Raw genomic sequence first — 26,708 nt, 5'->3', positions numbered from 1 at the left:
TGTGCATTGGCCTTTAACAGTATATGACCCCTATTGAAATTGGGGTCACTAGGTCAAAGGTCAAGGTCACTGTCTCACTAAGTGTGAAAATCGTTTCTGATCAATAACTTGTCAAGCAATTGACCAATTGGCTTGATACTTAACATGTGCATTGGCCTTGTAGTGTTTTTCCCAGGCCGTGTTAGCGTGGCGCGGCGCCATGCCCTTTTTTGAAGGGCCACGCTGCCCCCTTTCAAAGCCATTTAGCGCTACGCTGCCCTTTCCAAAGGCAGCGGCAATGCCCTTTCTTGGGCACCCGCTGTTTTCCGCCCTTATTGATAACATCATAATTTCCCCTTGACCAAACTTCTAAGCCGACTAGTATCAGATAATGGCTCCAATGCAGTGAAGATTCGCGTGGTTAAGAATTAGTCATGCGTTAATATCAATCGATAATGTCAGAGGCTATGTTATACCAAGTGCACTTATCGGTCGGTGATGTGTACTCCTTCACGATAAATTTGTGGACTGTTACTTTGGAGACTTTTGATGAAAAACTTGGTGTTATCCTCATGGAAATTGTGCATTTCATGCATAATTCAGTTATATCAAAACATATATTTTACGCATATTTACATTGAAAAACACAAATTAATTTTATTATCGTTATCGTCTTTAAGATATTTAATTATTGAAACAAGACTATTGCCAAGAAATATATGTCCCCTACCAGCTCCACCATTTTAGAAATATTTATATATTTTTATTTGTTGCCATAGCAACCAAAATTTTTGACGTATGAAGAAAATAAAAAAGTGCATAATGTCCAGATAGCCATCTATCCATGTTTTAAATTTCATGAAAAAAAAATATGAAGAACTTTAAAAGTTATCACAGGATCCAGAAAACCACCATTTTCAGCAGTAATTTCTTGTCTCTTTTTTGCTTAGCAACCATTCTCTTTGACGTAGGAACAAAATGAAATGACGTGCATAATGTCCATATTGCCATCTATCCATGTTTCAAGTTGCATGAAACCGGTAGGGGACAATAATTTCTAAGACGTAAACCAATTAAACAAAATGCAATTCGCGTATTAGGCGGACATACTGTAAGATTTTACTTTGCTATGCACACCTGTCGCTTTACGAGATGGCGGACATACAGAATTAAATTGTGACTCAGCAAAAATGGAAAATACAATCGTAAACGATCGAATTAACGATGGAGATCATACATTTAGAAGGAATTAATGAAATGTCTGTGATAATCAACAATGCATACAAATGTTTTAGATAGCAAGAACATATTTATTTGTAATCTACTCAGTGAATGTATATCACGGAAACGAGTGTTTACATATTGTTAGCGATCAGTTTACTCGCAATGTTAAACATCTGAAAAGATTTTTATGTTAGTGGTTCTGTGTATAATCAGATTCATATGCATATATTGCTTTATTATGTTTGATGTGCTGTACAGTTTACTGAAACAGCATGGAACTTAAATGTACATTGCAATCTAAATATATTAAAATAAATCAAAGCAAGTTAAATACACCATTCATCATTTAATGTGCTTGTTTATTTTTTGTTTTTCCACAACCGCCTCTGATGCAATTACATGTTTCTCCCTAAATCAGGTATTCACGGAACATTTTTGCCCTTTTTGCCTAAATGCGCGCTTAAGTGCCCTTTTTGAAAGTAATGCGGCATTCCCCTTTGTCCTCCTGAGAAAAACACTACATTGGTTGACAGTAGATATCCCCTATTGAAATTGGGGTCACTAGGTCAAGGTCACTATCACACAAAGTGTGAAAATCGTTTCCGATCAATTACTCGTCAACTAATTGACCAATTGGCGTGATACTTCACATGTCCATTGGCCTTCTATAGTAAATGACCCCTATGAAATTGAGGTAACTAGGTAAAAGATCAAGGTCATTATCACACTAAGTGTGAAAATAGTTTCCCATTAATAACTCCTAAACGCATTGACCGATTGGCTTCATATTTCCCATGTGCATTGGCATTCGGCAGTAAATAACCCCTATTGAATTTGGGGTCACTATGTCAAGGTCACTGTTACACACAAAGTGTGAACTTGTTTCCGATCAATAACTTGTCAACTGATTCACCGATTAGCTTGATACTTCCCATGTGCATTGGCCTTGGACAGTAGATGACCCCTATTGAAATTGGAGTCACTATGTCAAAGGTCATGGTCACTGGCCCAATAAGTGGAAAAAGTGTTTCTGATTAATAATTCATCAACGAATTGAACCATTGTCTTGATACTCCACATACGCATTGGCCTTTGACAGTAGATGACCCCTATTGAAATTTGGGTCACTACATTAAAGGTCAATGTCAGTGTCACAATAAATGTGAAAATTGTTGTGATCAATAATTCATCAGTGAATTGACCGATTGGCTTGATGCTTCACATGGGCATTAGCCTTAAACAGTAGATGAACCCTATTGAAATTGGGGTCACTAGTTTGTGGGGGGGGGCATATATCTCCGACTGTGGAACTCTTGTTTGCAGTATAATTCATAGATGGATTATAATATTTAACAATGTTAATATATCTCATCTCAACTCATCTTGGCCTGTGGGCCCGTCAGTTTCCTCCTGGCGTAATAGTTCTGGTTAAGGCACCCCAGCTATGATGTTTTGCCCATGTGCTTGGAACCTAAGATTCATCCAGGTCTCAATGGCAGTTGTTTCTATGCTGCCTGTTCATCCTCTTCCATTGAGTGTTCCAGGTGAGAAATTGCCTTGTTGTGTTGGATGCAGACTGGCGATGGGTTTGGCGTTGGATGTGTTGGTCTTGAAATCATTGCTCTACCCTCTGTTAGTGGTAAGGTCCAGTCAAGCCAAGTTTAAAAAAAAAATGTTGGATTTTTCCTGCTTCTGCTGTGGGGTTTCAGAGATAAAAGCTAGATTGTCGGATAGTCCATATGGTCCAACTTCTTGCAACACTAGATGCAATTGTGCTTCTGGTCCAACGAGGGCACAATGACAGTTGGAACAGAAAAGGTGAGAATAAGCAGCCTTGCCTTACTCTGGTTACTACTACCAAGGTGTGGGTGTGTTCCCTGCTGTTTACACTTATGCAGGTCATCATTTAATCAGACTCGCAGATGATGCTATGATCTTTACTGGCACTCTGTAGTATCTCAGTTGGGACTTCCGGTCAATTCTTTTAAACACATTTTCATAATTGATGAAGTTTACATAGAGGGATGAGTCACACTTAAGGAAAATGTTCCAGTATGATGTGCAGGATTGCGATGTGACCGTGCACGAACTCATCTTTCGTAAGTCCGCTCATTGGTCATGTAGATGCTGGTCAGGTTAATCTTTTTTATTCGGATAGGCATAATGCGATTAACACTTTTCCTGACATGAAAGACAACGTTCCCCTAAGTAATTGGAATATGAACTTTGTCTTCCCATATCATGCTAAAGAGCGTGTAGAGTTACTCCTCCCTGGTCTTGATGTAAGCCTTTAGAGCTATTGGCAGTATGCTGTCAGGTCTTGCAGACTTGCCGATCTCCAACTGCTTGATTGTGCGGTTGATATCTTTCTTCTTGAATACGCAACACTTGATTGGCAGATCGCTAGTGGTTTATCTGGTGACCTAGCAGAAGCTTGCCTGTAGAGTAGCTCCTGGAATGGCTCGATCCATCTCTTCTTCACAACACTTGATTGGCAGATCGCTTGTGGTTTATCTGGTGGCTTAGCAGAAGCTGGCCTGTAGAGTAGCTCCTGGAATGGCTCGATCCATCTCTTTTTCTGCACTTCGTTGTCTGCTTTCACTCCTCATATCTTTTCCATTACTTGCGGCTCTTATTTGTCATATTTTCCTGATATTCTCTTGGTGATTGAGTACAGGCCCTTGGTTCTGTTCTTGCATGCTTTCTTTTCTGTAATGATTGTTCAACGAGCGTCTTTATGTAGATCTGCTTGGTTACTCAGTAAAGTCGCTTGACATTCCTATTTGGTTTTTGTATGCTCTTCTTGTGCTTCTGTTGTTTCTGCTCTTGTTCCACTGCAGTTGGTCCTATTTCATTTTTCTTCTTTGTTACAATGTTATGTAGTGTTTTTGCTGATAGCCATGTGGGTGTACAACTAGGGTACATCTTTTGAGCCAGTACTTGTTGTTCTGCTGTTCTTTTCTTCAAGCAGGTCCTTAAAAGTCTGGAAAGTTTTAGAGTTACCTTAAACTTTTTTTTTCCAGTTGTTTTTCAGCATAGTGGCGTTGTAACAAGTGTTTGCTTGACTCCCCTGTCCAACTCTTCTGCTCCATTTTTGCTGCAATTGAGTGACAAGGGGATGATGGTCTGAAATAACATCTACTCCTCTATTGATGCGTACATACTTACAAACATACAATTCCTCCTTACAATGCACAGGTGCTGATCTGGTTCTCAGTTGACAGGTCTGTTGACACCCAAGTTGCATTGTGTATCCTTTTGGGATGGAAAATAATTAATCCGATGACCAGGTTACTTGTGACACACACGTCGGCAAAAATCTTACTGAAGTCATTCATCTCTTCTAGTCCTTGCTGTCCCATGATGTTCTCCTATCCCTGTTCTTGGTGTTGAATTCACCGATTAAAATTATGATTTTCTTATTTTGCTCGTCTTGTCTGATGGTTTACGGACTGTTGTAAAAGTCATCATTTTCGTTCTCTTCACTTTTGTTTCGGAGCGTAGAACTCATGACTGGATTATGTCCATGTTGATCTTCTTTGTATTGAAATAGGTAGTCCTGATCCATGCTGATGCCATCAGATGAGCGCTCTCTGTGCTGACTTTTACAGCATCTGGGCTTCTGCCAGTGCGTGTACTGCATCCTCCTGCTTATACCCCAAGTGCATCAGTAACTCGTCAAAAGTCCATGGCTTTTGCCCAGAATTAGTCTACCATTATTCGCATATTTAATGAACGTTCAACTTCCTTATATCTCCTGCAACTTGCGCTCTCTCCAGTCCCCCCAGTCTGGTACATGTATGGATGGTAGTGTTGGTCCTGGTGGAGATGATGTTCTTTGGCCTTCCAGGAGGCCCATCTTCTCTCTTTTCCATGATGTATTGATTGTCTGTAGCTACAGTGTGTTTATAACCCCAGATCGAATGATCAGGAGGTATATTGTTTTTGTCCTGTCTGTCTGTCTGTCTGTCTGTCTGTCTGTCTGTCTGTCTGTCTGTCTGTCTGTCTGTCTGTCTGTCTGTCTGTCTGTCTGTATGTCATTGTATGCGTGTGTCTGTCCCAAAACTTTAACCTTGCTCACAAAATTAAAACTCTTGGGTCTATGTTCTTTAAATTTCACATTAGCATGCATCTCATTAAGACCTACAATCAAACATGGTTTGAGGTCACTAGGTCAAAGGTCAAGGTCACTCTGACCTTTACATTCAAACTACAACTTTGTTTCTAAAATAGCTGCAGTGCGGCTTCAAAGCACAGTAGGGGGCATGGTGATTCACAAACACAGCTCTTGTTCAGAAAGTAGGGTTGCTAGCCATACACAAAAATAATCTGGCAACACATAAGTGAGGCTACTCCAAAGATAGTTGGAATTACCTTTTAATCTTTGAATTACATCACTTTGCTAAAAGTTGTTATGAATTTAGTTTGAAATCTGTCAAAAACAATGTGCATTCAAAAATTATATTAGAAATGTTTTATATAATGTTTTCAATATTAAATGAATGATGTTTATTGTTTATTTTAGATTTTGACGATCTTCGAAATCAAGGCTATCACAATTGTATTGCCGACGGTGTCTTCACAAACATAAGCGACGCCAACAAAAAAGGCAGCAAGACATACGATAACATCTGGATATCTAAACAGACAAAACAAGTGTTCACTGGTAAGAATTATTTTATTCTCGCCAAAGGTGGAGGGATAATAAATTGGTGTTATCCGTCCGTCTTTGTCAGTCCATCCATCCTTCTGATTGACCATCTCAAAATTTATCTTTGGCGAGGGATATCAATTCAACAAATTTGCTTGTTAATATTGTTGTTATATTGTGCTTGATTTTGCTGGTCCAAACCTTTGTGCATTGTAAACGATTTGTGTTGAAGATTTCCATCAGTTGATGTTTATTTAAAGTTTGCTTACCCTTGATTAATTGGAAAATACTATATTATCGATTGAATTAATTATGTTAGTCAATGAAAAACAAAGAAGAGGCATTTATCAATACTTTATGTTCCTGATTCTCAAATGAACATAAATGTATCATAGTTCAAACCTTGGAGATTTAATTATGATATTGCCATTATTCCCGCAAAAAAATCTATCAGTAAATATGCAATCGAATTGTGGAATAGCTTAACATATTGCGAAAATTTGTTAATGTTAGTTCATAAACAATTTAAAATCTGCTCATGAGATCACCAGAAGTCTACAATAATGCTGTTTTAGGCGGTTTTATGGTAATATATTTTATTCCCCTTCACAGGTCAATGTGACGTCGTGAGAGAGGGACTGTCCAGTCCCTGGATCCCCAAGGGCTGGACGTGGGGCGGGGTCGTGAGTGACCACTGTCCAGTGTGGGCCCAGTTCTACACGGGCCTTGACCTTGACACTGGAGACTTGAAGATCGGACCAGAGGCCATTAAATTTGCACTGACTGACTGATGTTTAGTAAAAGATTACAATATTACATGTTTGACTCTGGTATGACAGACATCACTAGTAGCAATTGATAATGCAGTTCTTTAAACAATAAATAGTGACAATATTCCACACTTTTCATTATGTTATTGCCATGAAAATCCCCATTTAAACTACTTTGAAATGGAAGCCCATAATAAACTAATAAGACACAATTAACCAGCGCTTGAACATATTTGTGTGCTAATATTAGAAATATTCTCTTGGTTAAATGTTTCCAATTTATGTAGCAAATTTGTTCCACATGTTATGGTACGTGAAGTTTTGAGATGTTGATGTTATTTATGTTAAGTTTGATGTGTGCTGCGTGGATGCAGTAGCGTGTATCCCCGTACACATCTTCGATGTTGTTATAATTTCAGCCTTCAGAGGCTGGTAGCGGTATTGTTATTATGCCCCCCTTCGAAGAGGAGGGGGTATATTGCTTTGCTCATGTCGGTCGGTCTGTCTGTTCGTCCACCAGGTGGTTTCCGGATGATAACTCAAGAACGCTTGGGCCTTGGATCATGAAACTTTATAGGTACATTGGTCATGACTCGCAGATGACCCCTATTGATTTTGAGGTCACTAGGTCAAAGGTCAAGGTCACGGTGACCCGCAAATAGTAAAATGGTTTCCGGATGATAACTCAAGAACGCTTAGGCCTAGGATCATGAAACTTGATAGGTAGATTGATCATGACTCGCAGATGACCCCTATTGATTTTCAGGTCACTAGGTCAAACATCAAGGTCACAGTGACCCAAAATAGTAAAATGGTTTCCGGATGATAATTCAAGAACGCTTAGGCCTAGGATCATGAAACTTGATAGGTAGATTGATCATGACTTGCAGATGACCCCTATTGATATTTAGGTCACTAGGTCAAAGGTCAAGGTCACAGTGACATGAAATAGTAAAATGGTTTCCGGATGATAACTCAAGAACGCTTATGCCTAGGATCATGAAACTTCATAGGTAGATTGATGATGGCTGGCAGATGACCCCTCTTGATTTTCAGGTCAAAGGTCACGGTCACAGTGACCGAAAATAGTAAAATGCTTTCCGGATGATAACTACAGAACGCTTATGCCTAGGATCATGAAACTTCATAGGTACATTGATCATGACTCGCAGATGACCTCTATTGATTTTCAGGTCACTAGGTCAAAGGTCAAGGTCACGGTGACCCGCAATAGTAAAATGGTTAGCGGATGATAACTCAAGAACGCTTAGGCCTAGGATCATGAAACTTTATAGGTAGATTGATCATGACTCGCAGATGACCCCTATTGATTTTCAGGTCACTAGGTCAAAGGTCAAGGTCACAGTGTTCCAAAATATTAAAATGGTTTCCGGATGATAATTCAAGAACGCTTAGGCCTAGGATCATGAAACTTGATAGGTAGATTGATCATGACTCACAGATGACCCCTATTGATTTTCAAGTCACTAGGTCAAAGGTCAAGGTCACAGTGACATGAAATAGTAAAATGGATTCCGGATGATAACTCAAGAACGCTTATGCCTAGGATCATGATACTTCGTAGGTAGATTGATAATGGCTGGCAGATGACTCCTATTGATTTTCAGGTCACTAGGTCAAAGGTCAAGGTCACGGTGACCCGAAATAGTAAAATGGTTTCCGGATGATAACTCAAGAACACTTATGCCTAGGATCATGAAACTTCATAGGTACATTGACCATGACTCGCAGATGACCCCTATTGATTTTCAGGTCACAAGGTCAAAGGTCAAGGTCACAGTGACCCGCAATAGTAAAATGGTTTACGGATGATAACTCAAGAACGCTTATGCCTAGGATCATGAAACTTGATAGGTACATTGATCATGACTCGCAGTTGACCCCTATTGATTTTCAAGTCACTAGGTCAAAGGTCAAGGTCATGGTGACCTTAAATAGTAAAATGGTTTCCGGATGATAACTTAAGAACGCTAATGGCTACGATAATAACACTTCAAAGGTACATTGATCATGACTCGCAGATGACCCCTATTGATTTTGAGGTCACTAGGTCAAAGGTGAAGGTCATGGTGACCTGAAATAGTAAAATGGTTTCCGGATGATAACTCAAGAGCGCTTATGCCTAGGATCATGAAACTTCATAGGTACATTGATCATGACTCGCAGATGACCCCTATCCATTTTGAGGTCACTAGGTCATAGGTCAAGTTCACGGTGACCCGAAATAGTAAAATGGTTTCCGGATGATAACTGAAGAACGCTTATTCCTAGGATCATGAAACTTGATAGGTAGATTGATCATGACTCGCAGATGACCCCTATTGATTTTGAGGTCACTAGGTCAAAGGTCAATGTCACGATGACCCAAAATAGTAAAATGGTTTCTGGATGAGAACTCAAGAACACTTATGGCTAGGATCATGAAACTTCATAGGTACATTGATCATGATTGGCAGATGACCCCTATAGATTTTCAAGTCACTAGGTCAAAGGTCAAGGTCACAGTGACAAAAAACATATTCACACAATGGCTGTCACTACAACGGAGAGCCCATATGGGGGACATGCATGTTTTACAAACAGCCCTTGTTTTTACATCTTTTTTAGAAACCTTGTTTTCGTATATAATAAGAATACAATACTGCTCCAGCAGCTGGAGTTTCACTTCTTTATATTGAAATGAACAACAGTTTGATGTGTGCTGCGTGGATGCAGTAGCGTATATCCCCGTACACATCTTCGATGTTGTTATGTTTTCAGCCTTCAGAGGCTGGTAGCGGTATTGTTATTTTTATTATTTTTAGACACCTTGTTTTCCTATATAATAGGAATTCAATACTGCTCCAGCAGCTGGAGTTTCACTTCTTTATATTGAATTGAACAACAGTTTGATGTGTGCTGCGAGGATGCAGTAGCGTGTATCCCCGTACACTTCTGTGATGTTGTTATATTTTTAGCCTTCAGAGGCTGGTAGCGGTATTGTCTTTTTATTATTTTTAGAAACTTTGTTTTCGTATATAATAGAAATTCAATACTGCCCCAGCAGCTGGAGTTTCACTTCTTTATATTGATGTACTGCTGATTTCACATTAGGTGTACCGTTCTTGGGATGAGGAAAATAGTGAATGCCACTTTTGTTTTCAAGTAGTTTGTGTGTTCCTTGTTATAGTAAAACGCTCTATTCACAACATATGAACCAATAAACCATCTTTTATTACTTACACATGAATGTCTTCCGGTAATTATACTTATAATAGTTGTAGGTTTTGCTTGTTAGAACTATTTTGTATAATTGTTATTTAAATATAGCTAACAATACCATTTAGATTTGTTTAATATGTTTGAATACACAAAGCAAATTATATTTATTATATTACCACAATTTGATAAAGTTTTGATGTTTTCACTTTGATATAGTATTTCTGCCGAATTTCACCAGTTTGTATGATTATTTGCTTAATTTCAAAAAATTTCATTAAATCGAAACCATCATCATTTCGTCATCATCATCAGCTTCATCATCATCACCACCACCATCATCACCACCACTTCCACCACAATCATCATCTTTATCATATCTTCGTTGTCGTTGTACTCATCGTCGACGCCGTTTTCGTCGGCGTCGGCTAAATCATCATCGGTAGCAGAAGCACAAACACAGCAGCAACAACAACAGCAATATCATCAACATCTTTCAGCATCGTCAGTAAAACATCAACTTAATCATGCTAAAAGTCATTATTGTTTATAACAAAGTCAACGCCAACAGTGTTAATTTTATTTGTATTTCAACCATGACAACGCTTATTTTACAATCAATTAAAAAGCAACACACGTTCAATCATTGAGTAATCCGAAACTACCGCAACTGGTTAATAATAAGACATATACATTTATATAATTACATTATTTTAGAACATAGAACTACATACAAATGCATGTAGTTGTGCATTATAAAACTATTTTTTTATTGTTACATCTAAAAACAATACTCTATCATTATCAATGTTTAAAGGGTTCTATTTTTGGAAACGATCAACATGACAGGTACTATGCATAACATGCAAATAAAAACCTATTAATATGATACAGTTGAACATATCAAGCGGTTAGAATTATATTTTTAAAAAGAAGAAATTAAAATATTTTATATAATTCAATATTTATATGTTATTCAAATGCGTTGACAATTATGTGAACATGTACATGCTTAAAAGCGAACTAATAAAATTGTATCAATATGTTCCAAATTGTATAAGTCATTGAAACAAAGGCATACATTTAATTTAAACATGTACAATAACATTGACACAAAGCAAAAAACGTAATATCAGACAGACATTCAGACATAATAGTTTATATTCTATTAATATCTGTCTATAGTTTTATTTCGTTTAGTAGTGTGCCACTTGCTCTGTGGTCAAAATAATCATCATGCCATTTGTTCCCTGATTTGAATCTCAAGTCATTAACGACTTAGGAGACTTATTAACACCAATGTGTTGATTTTAATAATTAATACATGTTAGAGAAAAGCTTCGACGAAATATCTATTTTAAAGATGAGATTAACATAAATATATATTGTTATAAATAAATGTCAACATACATTAGACTGAGACCTTTTTAAAATCGGGAGATAATGTGTTTCCGCCATATTTTCGTGTAAAACCTATCGTCGAAGTTTAAAAACACATTAGGATAGCATAATGGTATAGCTAAAGTTCATGTATAGAGCAACAACAACAAAAAGTATTTAACGCATCATGTTTAAACAGTTTCGATTGTTACAGAGTATCAGAAACACTTCAAGACATGAATACAATCAGAATCATTTAATTTAGTCCATCAAAAACGTACACTAATTCAAGAAAGTGAGTCGGGAAAAATCTGAATTCGCATTGAAATTCGATTAATTTTGTTAAGGTCCATATATTTAGCGAATCTTTTATAAACATCATCTTTAAGGATATCGCTAGCAGCGTCATCAACGTCACCAATGTCACGTACAGACATGACATAACCGGCAGAATCAGGCAATTCATATATTCGGAATCGTTTCATTGCAACATTTTTCCGTGCAGCAAGTTCCTGTTGAAATGGAATGTATTCCTGAACTGGGATTCGTTCTGGGGGATCAATACTAGAAGCACAACCAAATTCTAGCTTAATCCAAATTGAATGAGTATATATAGCCAGTGAGTCCACAAGTTCGCGCACTTTGGATGGAAGCATTGTGTCAGAGTAGATATTTAAATACTTCAATGATTGAGGTACCTGCAGTGCGATGTATGTATGGACATGTAGTGTTAACGTTTCCAGCTGTGTGAGTGATGATAGCGTCTGAGAAAACGTTTCCGCATGCTTCACATCAATACCGGAAGATTTACGCACGCCACTCAGACTCAAACTCTTGATATTCTGACCATGGAAAGCCTCCCAGAGATCAGGACTCTCATGCTCCACATCAATACTTAGTGTTTCTAGATGTATGAGCGATGCAAGTGTCTTTGCCATCGACACTGTATGCTTCACGTCAATTCCAGTACGTTTCCACAAACCACTCAGACTCAGACTCTTAATATTCAGACCATGTACAGCCTCCCACAGACCTGGATTATCACACTCCATCTCAATACAAAGAGTGTCCAGCTGTGTGAGCGATGATAGTGACATGGACATCAACTCTTTATGCAAACCTCCCCACTCCTCACTCTTCAGGCTCAGACTCCTTATATTCAGACAATGGATACCTCTCCATAGACCACGGCTGTTTGGATGTAACGTAATACTAAGCGTTTCTAGCTGTGTGAGCGATGCCAATGACTGATACAACGACTCTGCTTGCAAATCTTTACAGTTACCAATCTGTCTCTGACTCAGTCTCAGACTCTTGATATTCAGACCATGGAGAGCCTTCCAAGGACAACTACTGTCTGCATACACAATAATATTAAGAGTTTCTAGACGTGTGAGAGATGAAAGTGACTTAGACAACGACTCTGTATGCAAATCGGTCCACTGAATCCAACATAGACGCAGACTCAGAGTCTTGATATTCAAAGTATGGAGAACCTCCCACAGACCAGTACTTTCCTCAAATACTTCCATATCGAGTGTTTCAAGCTGTGTGAGTAATGATAGTGACTGAGACAACAACTTTGTATGATTTAATTCGAAACCTTTGTTCTCACCTTTAATAGTCAGACTCCTGACACTCAAACCTTTGAGAGCCTCCCACAAACCAGGACAGGCTTCCTTCGCACCAATACTAAGTGTTTCCAGCCGTGTAAGCGATGGTAGCAAATGATACAACGACTCTTTATACTTTACTCTACACTTACTATACACACGCAGCTTCTTGATATTAAGGCCATAGAAAGCCTCCCAAAGACCAGTAATATCTTCAGCCACATGAATATCAAGTTTTTGCAGCCTCATGAGCGATGACAGCGACTGAGACAACGAATGTGAATGATTTATCCTTAAACCTTCCATCCGCCAACTATCCCGATCCTTCCAACCATCCAGTCTCAAACTCTTGATATTCAGACCATGGAGAGCCTTCCACAGATCAGGACTGTCTTCAGTCACACCAATTCCAAGTGTTTCCAGCCTCTTGAGCGATGATAGCAACTGCGTCAACGATTCTGCATGCAACTCTCCCCTCTCCTTACTGCTCAGAGTCAGACTCTTGATATTCAGACCACGGAGAGCCTCCCACACACAAGGAGTCAATTCATCCATTTTAATATCTAGTGTTTCCAGCTTTGAGAGCGATGCTATCGTCTGTGAGAACGACTTTTCATGATTCACTCTACAACCACTGTCACCGATACCATCCAGACTCAGACCCTTAATACTCAGACCATGCAGAATCTCCCACAGACCGGTATCATCATCACCTAGGCTTATTGATATGCTTTTGTTTGGATATACATCTAACCATAATAATCCAGTCGTGTATGATGTGTTGACTTCGCCCTCTCCACACGCAGTTAAGTGACAGTCATTTAATGACAGCACACATTTAATATTACAATTTTGTGTCAGCATCATGCTAAGCAGACTGCGTAGCCAGGTACAGGAACATGTGACACGGGTCAAGCGAATGTCTTTGATGGAGGGAAGTACAGGAGAAAGCTCTGTGCACTGGGTTCGATCGGCAATATTTAGAATAATGCAGACCGGAAATTTCAATGTGCCCAAACTGGCAGAATCTGAAAAAATAATGAAGTTTTAGCAATGCTTATACATAGTAAATGTGGTTGCATTTGTTCAATATTGAATAATTAAAACAAAAACAATGTTTTAGTTTCAGAACGCATCCCGTCATAATACATATAAATCAGAAGTATTATTGTAGTGTTGTTTAGCTAAAAACATTCAATACTATAAGTTTTATTTTTTCGAATGGTTCACTTAAATTATTTCCAACTTGCAAACACGTTTACAATACGTTTTGTATGAGTGTTATATTCATACTATGTTGTGTTCCACATTACTAGTCATATGCATGCTGGTATAAATGAATCTTTAAAATCAATCTATAATCCACAATGAATATGCCGTAGGGTGTAAACTACCAATGGCAATGTTCTTTCAACTATTGAAAATATACTATTTAGATACACTCCCTTATCTACATGCATAAATAAATGACAACCCAGACAGCTTGTATTACCAAACACCTCGCATCGGTTATCTCCCGTACAGAGTATACCGTTCCTACTGCCATACAAATCAAAATTACTGCAACGAGATAAGATTGGTATAATTAAATGACAAACATTGAACATATCAACAAAGTGCAATAAGGTTGCAAATCTGCTAATTTGCTTTAACAATGCTTCGTTCTGTAGGGTAATAGACAAGTGTTTGCAAACGTTTTGCTAGCTCACTTTAATATTTAACCCATTTATGCCTAGTGGACTCTACCATCCTTCTAAATTGGATTAATTTATTTCAAAATTAGGGATGTCTAGTATATTTATTTCTATATTTATAATATTTTTTTTAAAGAAATTCCTTTAAACAAACAGCGCAGACCTAGATGAGACGCCGCATCATGCGGCGTCTCATCTTGGTGTACGCTGTTTGGCAAGGCATTTTTTCTAGACGCTAGGCATAAATGGTTTAATGTCAATTACAATTATTTGTATGTTTCAATTATTTTTTGCTGAAGTGAAGTTGAATTATATAGCTAACAAATGGGTTTAAACCTTGTGGATCTTTATAATTTATTGTTATTGTGAAATTTCCCTTTGACGGTAAACTTCTCGAGAGTTTCCGGCATAACACTATTTTTGTTGAAACATTTATTATGGCTTCTGAGCTGAATTTTAAGAAATAATATAAAGCGTAGATATTAGTTTGTTAAGAATAGTCATTAAGTAAAGAATACCATATGCAATTAGCAAAACATGAGAAATAAAAACAACCAAGTAGTTACACGTTGAATTGTGTTATTAAGTATATAAGACATGTGTAAGATATCACCATACATCGACATGCACTGTTTGACAACAAGAGCATTTTCTAGTTTCGGTCACAGAATAAAAAATTAATGAATTATATAAATGCGTCAGCGAAATAACACAAACGTCGGAGACTCATACTGAAAATACGAAACATTATCGTTAGAAAATGAAGAATTTGATTTCAAATTAAAACGGTACATTGATTATTTAAATTAGTTTTAAAATCACGTTGGAAATATTTCGATTTTAATGCCGAGTATAAAGAAAATGACATTTCAAATTACAAAAATCCCGACACGTTTTCAAACATATTATTTTTTGTCAAAATACAACGTAAACGGTGCAATTTGAGAAGATTAACAGCAATAAAACTTAATGTTATTAGGCATAATGCTTACATTGTTCCTCTGACACTTTGAGCTGTTTAGCTCTTACTTCTCAAAATGTTCTGAATAAGTGTAATGAAGAGTGGTTGTCAAGTTTTTCTAGTTTTTCAACAATCCCGAACAAGTTTCGAACTCAGCTGTCATAAGAACGTATGTTCTGACCGAATGTCATGTAATTTGAAAAACAAATCGGATTGAGCATCGATAATTTATCACTACAGTCATATGAGGGAAAATGCTCAACCTTCAGTCGGCCATTCGTGTTAAAGATCCGGAAATATATCAACTAAGCTAAGATATCATTAGAAGATATGTTCTGACAGAGTTTAATAAAGACTTAACATAAGGTATGGCCACAAGAGCGTTACCATGGTTTCACTAAGTTAATTTAAGGGAAGCTGCCCGCCTCTTAATGAATTCATTTTTTTCAGGTCACCGGAACACTTTGTTTTTATTAAGCCGATACATCATAACACAAAATGTTCTAGTCAAGCATGATAATTGGACTAAAATGCGACTTCTATAGTGTTGAGGCGGTTTCACTATAGCCATACTATAAAATCTGCCAAACCACCGTGCTGTCATGTTTCCTTACGAGCCGCCCATATTAAATAAATATTCGAGCAATTATTAAAACAATGTCTTGACCAGGGGACTGTTTCTTAAAATTACGTACGTTCAAAAATCATGCGTAAGTGCAAAATGTTCAGTTAGTAGCGTTTCTATAAACTTCGTAAAGTTACGTTTACTTTTGCACGTAATGTTACGTGTGCTCAAAGGCTCACGTAACTCAGTAATTTAGCATAAATATGGCGGCGTATGCACCGATATTTCGGAGAACCGAACGTAGACTACGAAATCAACGAGCGCAACAACATTTTAGTTAATTTAAACCTTTATCTATGTTAAGATCTTTGTATGGCATGGGAAGATACTGTAACGGAAATCCTGCGTTGATTGTGCATGATCTATTGTGCACGATTGTGGATTGGAGTTCTACTAAAAGAGGAAATTTTACATGTTCGAATTGATTGTTGTTATGATTTGTTCGATTTTCCTTTTGACAATTCATTCAACTTCGTATTGAACAAGGCTTTATCCATCACTAGACGCCAAGTTGAACTCAACGAATGTGAGGTTTGCTGAGTGATAGAATTGATTCATTGTAAACATGGGTAAAAGTATACTTTTTCTGTAAGAATTATGTATAAGAATTGTATAATCTACGTTTTTGTAAATAGTTGCATTTATATTATACAGCTGTGTCAATGAATGACAATTATACAGTAGTCTGTGCTAATATTAATTCAATTAATTTTAGCACAGATTCAGACATTCCCAAAAGTATTTTAAGTCCACGGGACATCCAGTCCGGTAGTCTTAGATAACTTGCAGGACCGGACTGGGATTCATAGGACCGAAACATCAATGTAAAAACATATAGGTGTCTGGGACCGCAGGACCCCAACGGGGATTAAGGGCCGAGTCCCTATTGGGGACACCCCCGTGACCTAGCATATTGTACTTTTTTATGCAGTATTTCTAGTTGCAATTTCTGGTGACTACAATGCGAAATTTTATCAACCATACCATCCGTATCACCGCATGCGTATAGTCATTCTATAAAAATGTTATCAAGAACGTCGAAAATAAATTAAAATTGGCAAATCATACTGTATCCGAATACGACAGTCCGAAAACATGTACATGTTTTGCACATATAATAAAATGTGCTTTATACATATCGTTTGAATGTAGAAAATGTAAACGAGTAACCAGTAACCTAGCAAATATGTAATCAATATATAATTCGGTTAACATATTGCTTTACAATATGCTACTGCAGTGCTTAACATTGCTATAAATCGATCACTTAAAATTTCAAGATAGCGGACATTAGCTGCATTAAGCAGAATCGTAAGATTTTTCGGAAAGTAACGAAGAGGTTTCGTCAGTTACCTTTCATTCTTTGCCAGCCGCTAACCAATTAGAAATCGATAGATAAAAGACCGGACTAAATTGGTACCAAGCGAAAATTTTCGGAATGCCCAGGAGTATTTGTTCTCAAATGATCGCACACTGGAACGAATTCTATAAACAATATATCAACTTTTCTTCTTGAATTATTTCCCGGACATTCGGACCGGCAACATTACAATTTCAATCGGACCTGTCTTTAAAACGTCGGTCAGGTTCGACGGTCCGACACTTTTGGGAATGTCTGCAGATTACTGTATAATTGTCATTCATTGACACAGCAGTATAATATAAATGCAACTATTTACAAAAACGTAGATTACTGTATACAATTGTTATTGATATGTCAACAGCGCTTCTTATAAATGTGAATACGGTTGTCACTTTATAGTTGAATTTGGCACATTTTATACAGTTTAAGCAGAAGTTCTGCATCAAGATCCATTTCTTTGGAAATAATATCATGCATATATCATTTTGTCAAAACTGCGTAAAATAAAATATACTGTAGAGACTGTGAAATACAATCTGTCGACATGTTAGCTCAGTTGAGTTAGATTGGTCTTTGTCAGCTCTGGTACAACTTGAAAGTTCCCTGGGTACTCTTATGTATGCTACACTATACCCTGGGTACAGAAAATATACTTAAACATACCCAGGAATACTTAGGCTAAATCTGCTGTTGTTAGTTCTATTTTCAAATTAATAATGTTTCTGTTTACATTCTGTGAAATGGCCTCCGCGATGATATTATCGAAACTCGTACACAAAAAAGCATATTGAGTTAGGTTTTATTCAAAGAGGATTTTGTTTCGTATTCGGAAGTGCGTTTGATGACATCAGATTTTAGGCAGGAATAAAACTCTTTACCCAGGGTACATTGAAGTGTACTTAAGAGTACCCCGGGTACTTTTAAGTAGTACGGGGCCAATAATGACCAATCAAGCTTCAGTTGTTTAAGCGCTGCAATTATTAACTGGAAGTAAAGGTCAAGGCTAACACACTTGGCTAACTTTGCGCAATGGTTACTGTAACAACTAAAACTTAAGTTATCTGAATATTAATAATGGCTAATTTTAAAGTAGGTTTGAAAAGTTTTCACTGTTGAAGTAAATTTACAAAAAACATGTATTGAAATATACCAAATATGTCATTTTATACAAAAACTGTCAAAACACTATGACTTTTAAACCAATGAGATTTGTTTTTGGTAAGTTACAATTGTAAGATGCTCAAAGTTGTATTTTTAGCGAGGCTGTTTTCGGAGATGAAAACTGTAGGCAATGTGCTAAAACCTTAATATTTGGCTCTAAAATCAAAGTGCTTCCACCTTCAACTTTTAAACTTCATATGTAGAGTTCAGATTGACAGAAAACTATCAACAATCAATTTTGTTTCCAATATCTTTGAACACATTTCTTTCTTTCTACTGTGTTTTTGTACATACTGTAATGTCCATTTATACCATTTAAAGTTCTATAATAATGCTGTAAACATCGCAAAACCCACTTTATTTTATCTTATATTGAGAAAAGCAATGCTGCGAATTTTCTCTTTTTTTATATACAGTTATTTTATACCATTTTTGATGGGAAATATTAGAATAAGGTTTACTGTCTTTATTATTATAAGTAAATGTATTTTTTTAATGTTTTAAATCCATTAACTTGTACAAATAAACAAGAAACATAAAATAGACAATGTTTGTGTTTTGTAGAGCATTTACTACTATTGCAATCAAATAATTTAAATAATACCATTTTTGTTTCTTCACTTTTAACACCATTGTTATGCATAATATTCACATTAAGTTATTTGTCAAAAACATAACTTATAAGACAATATAAATTCAAAAGAAGTTGTTTGTTTTGCACTAAATAAAGCTTTTTTGCGGAAATGTATGCTATCAGTGTATGTGTTCAAAAATCAAATTAATTTTTTTTTTAAGATTTGAACTGAAAAAAACCAACAGATTTAACATATTCTCATTATTATGTATCTTTCCCAAACACATGAAAAAACATTTGATTAGCACAATTTTTACTGATTTAAAAAAAAAATATAATGGAAATTTAATATCAAGTATATGGACACATATTTTTAATAGCATAATTATTAGAAACTTGCAAGAATAAATTGTGTCATCCTGACACGATTCAACCAGTAAAATTTAACTTCATAAAAATAGGAACATTTAAAAATGGTTTGCTTTCTCCCTGTGTTTTGTTCATATGTACATGTACATTAAGCCAGATGTGTAAAACTTCTCCATGAATTTAAATTAATGCATTAGTTTCCATTAGTGAATGGCATTATGTTAAGTATATTATGAGTGACTGAACTTTTTCACAAATATTTCAGTCATTGTGTTGGTAAAGCATGTAAAGTGATTCAGGTTTACACAAGTGCCCGCTTGTCATACCAATTACCCCATACCAATGACCCAGGATGGATCCCAATTTCTCAAATTTTGTATTTAGAACTAATCACAACTGGTACATACTCTGACATATATTTTACCAATCCATGCTTTTTTTTTAAATATTGAACAAAAAATATAATATAATAATATATGTGAAGAAGCATACTTTATGATAATTGAAAATGCCTATAGTCTCAAATTAATAGAAGCATCCATGGACAATGTTAATTTATCACAGAAAAAAGATTCTCATTTTAAATGAATTTATGAGTAAACATCTGTTGTTGTTTTTATAAAATTATCTAGAAGTGCAACAAGTGAATACAAGCTACAGAGTTTGTTAATTTTTCTAAAACCATACTGTACTACTGTACATTATCATTTATCAGTAAATGAAATTTAAAAAAAAACTACCTTCTTTACAGAGGCCATTGCTGATGTTCTTCTCATTAAAGGACATTCCTTTTGTATTTCAGTGACACACTAAACATAATCAAAGATACCCTTCCAGTAAATTGAATTCCTGTCAGGAAACTCCTTGATTATGTTTCTGTAAATTCAGATGTGTAAACTACAATACACATGCCTGTCTTCTCAGTATTATCCATCCATTTTTTTCCAGTTTGCTCCAGCAATTCCAGTTTGAAATATATCTGACTAACCTTCGTTAAAGATTTGCTTCAGTAAGAATCATCTCTTCTGTTTTAACAAAGAGCATATCCAGCACAACAAAGAATGGCCACACTTAATTTTAAAAGAATCAAGAGATTGAACTTTTTGTACAGTTGACCCCTTTTTTCATCGCAATTTCGCAAACAAGGGAAAGAACTTTGCTCTTTATAAGGTACTTCTTAAGGATAAATGTATAAATATTTAGTCTACCGAAAGTTTGTTAGACAAAGCAAATTAAATCTACTTTATGAATTTCTTCAAATGTTCTCTATAAGGTCCGCGCAATCACCAGTCTTCAGTTTAGAGATTATTCAAACATAGCAACTAAGTTTTACGCTACGTTCGGGTTATAGAAACGCACTTTCGCATTCAGAAAAGCGTACGTAACTTCATACGTGCGTACATTTTCGTCCGTAAAGTTACGCATTGTACCAGAAACGGCCCCAGGTGTTATAAAGATTGCGCTAAAATAAGGCGTCTTATAGCGTAAAAACTCTTTCAATCAAATATGCATTTGGGAACTAATTATATTTCCCCTGCTTTTCAACGCACCAGAACGATGTTCTCAATCCGTCTAGCTATCATAACATATCATTATCAGAGCAAATTTCATGATGATGACGGTGTTATTACGAAAATGACCCTAAAAAGTTAAAAAAGGTTTCGTAATGGCCATATAAGGAAAACTTCCTAGCCACATGGAGGCCGTTTTTTCTAAACAGATTGAACTATTTTTTATTTTATCTCAGCTGAGAAATCATTTAAACAAATAGTATTACCAACTTGCGTGAAGATTCGACTAAACTTGTACCATAGATCGTTAAACCGGTTTCCTAACAGCCATATAAAGAAAACTACCCGCCCATTGGCGGCCAAGATTTTCAACGGACCAGAGTCATTTTAGAATTCGGCAAAGGTATCATGACATCAAATTTGTTTACCAAGTGTCATGAATGCATTGAAATTGTATCATCTAGAATTTAAACACACGTTCATTATATCCGTAAAAGGAAACCGGCACAATTCACCGGCGGCCACGTTTATGAACGAATCGAAACAATTTCAAACATTGCCGAGTTATCATAAGAAGTTTTTCTGATTGCTTTTTATGAAGATTTGACTAAACATTTGAATTCTAGACAATTGACAAGGTTTTACTATAGCCATGAAACGAAGACTGGCGGCTATGTTTTTTTAACAGACCAGAACCATTTGCAAACTTGGCCGAGACATCAAATAATCAAATGTTCTGAGTAAGTTCAAAAAGATTGGACTTAAAATGTGCCTTCTAAAAGGCTAGCAAAATTTTACAATAGCCATATAATGAAACTGCCCCTAGCTGCATTGTTTTTCCATCAGACAAGCACCATTTTGCAATACGGAACGAGGTTTACAGTGGTTTAAACACGGTTTGGACGGAATGTAAACACACCGTTAAGACCTTCACTGTGCAAATAGCTCAAGTTAATCGAATACATTTGCAAAAATCCAGAGTTCATAAAAATAATTCGTGCATTTTGTGCTGATATCTAAGGATAAAAGTATAAATCCTTGAATACGTCTGAAATCGGTGTCTAAATGTCACGTTGCGTGCATCATAACCATGTACATACATGCGGTACACTTAACTTATTTGCCCATTTTGGTATATTTTTTTAAGTTTTGTTTAAAACTGTACCGGTGAGCTTAAATCCATAAACGTTTAATTTTGTGTGATCCCAACAAAGTCACGCGATCTTGCACACTGTATCATAACAACACATATTCAGACCAAGTGTCATTATCGTTTGACTAAAATTGTGACATATAAAGTGTTAACATGGTTGTAATATAATCGTATAACTACAACTGCACCGCGGCATAATTGTTTAACAGAGTAGTCTAGTGACCTGAAAAGACATAGTTTTGGATTCGGTAGATACAACATTGTGAAAAATTAGTGTGCTCAGGTAAAATAAACACAAATATACCTGAGGCGTTTTAAGTTTTTTTTTTGTTTTTTTTTTCGTAATCTTATTTTTAGAGAGAAATGTTTGTTCATCACAAACTAAAACTATTATCATTCTAGGTCTTCAAACATAATAAGGTAGCATGCACTAAAATAGTGCACTAAATATTGTGGAAGCATTCGTCTAAGCCGGTCATTAACTTGGGATTCATTAATTGTATATTCAAAGTAATTGCTTTCATAAAAATTACCACACAATAGGAAAAACAAATCCGAAACAAAACATTATTATAATTCGAGAAAGAGGATTCGTAATTAAGTATTACTAGTGCAATATGTATTTTATTGACGGCTATTGGAATACAATTATAGCGTAATGATGCTTATTTTTTTTTATTTTCTGATATAAAACTTTACGAATAAAAAAGCGCCAGTCTCTCAAATAAAATAAAAGGGAAAACCACATCACTGCGATAAACTAATTGGTTTGTTTCTCTGATATTTTTATGAATGACGGCAAGCTCACATATGTTTAAAAATGAATTTTTTGTAAGCCTTGTGCTGTAAAAAATTACTAAGATGCACGTTCTTTTTTAATATATACGCTAATTCCATAAAATCGGGAAACATTTTATCGGAATGTGATTAATACAAAAATATGGCATTACCTTTTTGCCTTATACATTAATGGAAACACATTAAACAAAAGTACCTTTTTGATATTTACCTTTTACCAATATGCAACGTCCAGTAAGCCCAACAATTTTCAGCTCCAGGCACGAATTAATGTCAAATGTAATCTGAGATGCGCACTCGTCGTTTGCAGGTGAAGTTTGTCGGTTTTTTAAGGGTTTCATGACATCGATGGCAACGTCCAACACAATCGCATTAGCCGCGTTATTTTCCCAAATCTTATGAAGATCAATGATATTGTTCCTATTGAAGTAGAAGTGACTGAGTTTAAGGGCAATGTCGGAATATCCGTTTGCATTAGCTTCTCTCAACCCTGCAAGTATGATTTTATTAAACATTTTGTGACAATCGAATTCATTCAAAGCATCGCATTCATCCATCATGCTTGATAGCTTTTCCGCACATGATACATCCAGTCCACACAGGAATATAAACACCTGTGATATGTCGAGATAGGCTTCCGGGTGACGGTTAAGGAAGATAGAAATAATATCATCAATAAGATTCGTATTGCAGGCGATATGATACGCCGCGAGGAATTCCTGCATGCTCTTGTGGATAAACATAAATGATGACGATGATCGCAGTGTAGAGGCAGTAAGTTTTGCTGATAAAATTCCAGACTTTAGAGCAAAGTCCTGTTGTTTTCGTTCATCCATCTTGAATTTCTTCAACTCAGTAATATTAAACACTAGTGAGTTTTCTTTTGCATTTACAAACAACAAATGAAATGCCATTTCAGCAAGGCGATTCAGACTTTTCATATTGGGCTGTATGTATTGAGTACCTCTGAAGCAAGGAGAGGAAGACTGTTCAAATGTACGCATTTCACTGTTCGCTTTCTTAAAAAGACTCTCCAGTAAGAGGATGTATATTTCACACTTAGAGCCTTTAAGTTCTATTCCTTCTGCATATGAGCATACAATTACAGAGAGCATCATGGGTGATGATATCAACTCGCTGAGCTTTTGATTCCGTATGTAACGCTTAAATGCTTCATGTTTTATTTCAAGCTCTGCCTTAGCTACTAAGCGGCTAAGAATAATTCTGCTTAGCTCAAACGGCTCATTTATTCCTTCCAGTTGAAACACTGCGTCGATTTCCGAATGCTTAACTTTACCTTCAGCCAATTTCCAAGGCCGTGTTGTTACTAAAGTCACACATTGGTTGTAAACTGATACCAGTGTCGGTAGGTTGTGATGATCTCCAGACCCGGCCCACTCATCTAGACCATCAAGTAGTACCAAGCAACGTTCACGTTTCATGATCTCATTCACCAGTCTGTACGCCTTCTCACGGTCGTCCTCGGAGTAAATTGAGTCTATAATTTGTTCTTTGATCATGGTATATACGTCGAATCGTTTTACCGAATTTCTCAATGTAATATAGAATACGAAAATATAATCTTGAAGAGCATCCACATCAGCAAATATATTTGAGCTGTTATTGGTGTGACCAATAGCCTGGCTGTAGCATGACGAGTCACTATCTTCTGAGAAAGAATCGTATGAGCTAGAAATATCAGATTCTTCAGTAGTTTCAAATGATGCCCTAGACTTATCCGAGAGTTCAGTAGTTACAGTGGATGCAGTTGACGTATCCGAGTCGTCGTTAGTTGCAGACGATGCACGTGGCATATCAGATTGTTCATGATAAGTTGAGGATGAGCTTAACTTATTTTGATCATCAATTGTTTTTAAATCGGTGTTTTTTGAAGACTCCATATGACTAGACGTGGACTTACACCATTCCAGGGCCAACTTTCCCAAGAATGTTGTTTTACCTGACCCCGCCTCACCTTGAAGAAATATTCGTCGGTTCATTTTGTTATCTGTTTGAAACACATCTTTGTATTTCGTTACTCGTGTGTTCTTTTGTGTAAAGGCCCCTTTGTCCTTGCACATTGAGAAAATTTTTGGCAACATATACAGGTCAAGTAATTTTTCATCGACGTTGTCATTCAATGGCGATATAGGCACGTGACTTAAGTTGTCGTTGTAAAACTTCTTCATATCTTTGATCAATTCTAAAATAAGAGCAATTAACTTTATTATACTTATTATTAATTACTAATACCAATATAATTAGTTTATATAATAATTTCTATAATTATATGTATTAGTAGTAGTAGTACTAGTAGTAGAATTAGTAGAATAAGTAGTATAAGTAGAACTAGTGGTAATACTAGTAGTAGTAGTAGTAGAAGTAGTAGAGGTAGAAGTAGTAGAAGAACTACTACTACTACAAATACTAGAAGTAGTCGTAGAAGAAGTAGTTGTAGTAGTAGAAATAGACGTAGTAGTAGAAGTAGTAGTATTAGTGGTGGTAGTAGCAGATGTAGTAGTAGTAGTAGCAGTAGTAGTAGTAGTAGTAGTAGTAGTAGTAGTAGTAGTAGTAGTAGTAGTAGTAGAAGTAGTAGTGGTATTAGTAGTAGTATTAGTAGAAGACGATGTAATAGTAGTAGTAGTAGAAGATCTACTACTACTACCAATACTAGAAGTTGTAGTAGTAGTAGTAGTAGTAGTAGTAGTAGTAGTAGTAGCAGTAGTAGTGGTAGTAGTAGCAGTAGTAGTAGTAGTAAGAGTAGAAGAAGTAGTAGTAGTATTAGTAGTAGTAGTAGTAGTAGTAGTAGTAGTAGTAGTAGTAGAAGTAGTAGTAGTAAAAAAAGTAGTAGTAATAGTAGTAGTAGTAGTAGTAGTAGTAGTAGTAGTAGTAGTAGTAGTAGTAGTAGCAGCAGTAGTAGTAGTAGTAGTAGTAGTAGTAGTAGAAGTAGTAGTAGTAGTAGTAGTAGAAGAAGTAGTAGTAGTAGTAGTAGTAGTAGTAGTAGTAGTAGTAGTAGTAGAAGTAGTAGTAGTAGTATAGTAGTAGTAGTAGTAGTAGTTGAAGTAGAAGTAATAGTAGTAGTAGTTGTAGTAGTAGTAGTAGTAGTAGTAGTAGTAGTAGTAGTAGTAGTAGTAGTAGAAGTAGTAGTGGTGGTAGTAGTAGTAGTAGTAGTAGTTGTAGAAGTAGTTGTTGTTTAATAAGTAGTAGTAGTAGTAGTAGTAGCAGCAGCAGCACTACTAGCAGTAGTAGCATCATCATCATCAGCAGCAGCAGCAGTAGTATTAGTAGTAGAAGCAGTAGTAGTAGTAGTAGTAGTAGTGGTAGTAGTGGTTGTAGTGGTAGTAGTGGTAGTAGTGGTGGTAGTGGTGGTAGTAGAAGTAGTAGTAGTAGAAGTAGTAGTAGTAGTAGTAGTAGTAGTAGTAGTAGTAGTAGTAGTAGTAGTAGTAGTAGTAGTAGGAGTAGAAGTAGTAGTAGTTGTAGTAGCAGTAGTTGTAGTATTAGTAGTAGAAGAAGTAGTAGTAGTAGTAGTAGTAGTAGTTGCAGTAGTAGTAGTATGGATGGTAGTAAAAGTGGTAGTAGTGGTGGTGGTAGTAGTAGTAGTAGTAGTAGTAGTAGTAGTAGTAGTAGTAATAGTTGTAGTAGTAGTAGTAGTAGTAGTAGTTG

The 26,708-nt window shown here is 36.3% G+C and overlaps 2 protein-coding genes across 2 annotated transcripts in view; one reads left to right on the top strand and one right to left on the bottom strand.

The window, feature by feature from the left end:
* The window catches only part of LOC127843890 (endonuclease/exonuclease/phosphatase family domain-containing protein 1-like), a 28,823-nt gene extending 18,048 nt beyond the window's left edge, over positions 1 to 10,775 (top strand). The window contains exons 9-10 of the mRNA XM_052373790.1: positions 5,729 to 5,869; positions 6,467 to 10,775. Of these exons, the coding sequence (XP_052229750.1) occupies positions 5,729 to 5,869; positions 6,467 to 6,645 (320 nt within the window). The 3' untranslated portion in view covers positions 6,646 to 10,775. The remainder of the gene's footprint in view (positions 1 to 5,728; positions 5,870 to 6,466) is intronic.
* Positions 1 to 26,708, bottom strand: part of LOC127843882 (uncharacterized) — a 129,312-nt gene that overhangs the window by 90,840 nt on the left and 11,764 nt on the right. Inside the window, exon 4 of the mRNA XM_052373770.1 lies at positions 23,660 to 25,248. Within this exon, the coding sequence (XP_052229730.1) occupies positions 23,660 to 25,234 (1,575 nt within the window). The 5' untranslated portion in view covers positions 25,235 to 25,248. The remainder of the gene's footprint in view (positions 1 to 23,659; positions 25,249 to 26,708) is intronic.

The sequence above is a fragment of the Dreissena polymorpha genome, chromosome 9 (assembly GCF_020536995.1).
Source record: "Dreissena polymorpha isolate Duluth1 chromosome 9, UMN_Dpol_1.0, whole genome shotgun sequence".
Lineage (NCBI taxonomy): Eukaryota > Metazoa > Mollusca > Bivalvia > Myida > Dreissenidae > Dreissena > Dreissena polymorpha.
Note: the sequence above shows the minus strand (reverse complement) of the source record. Positions and strands in the feature narration are given on the sequence as shown.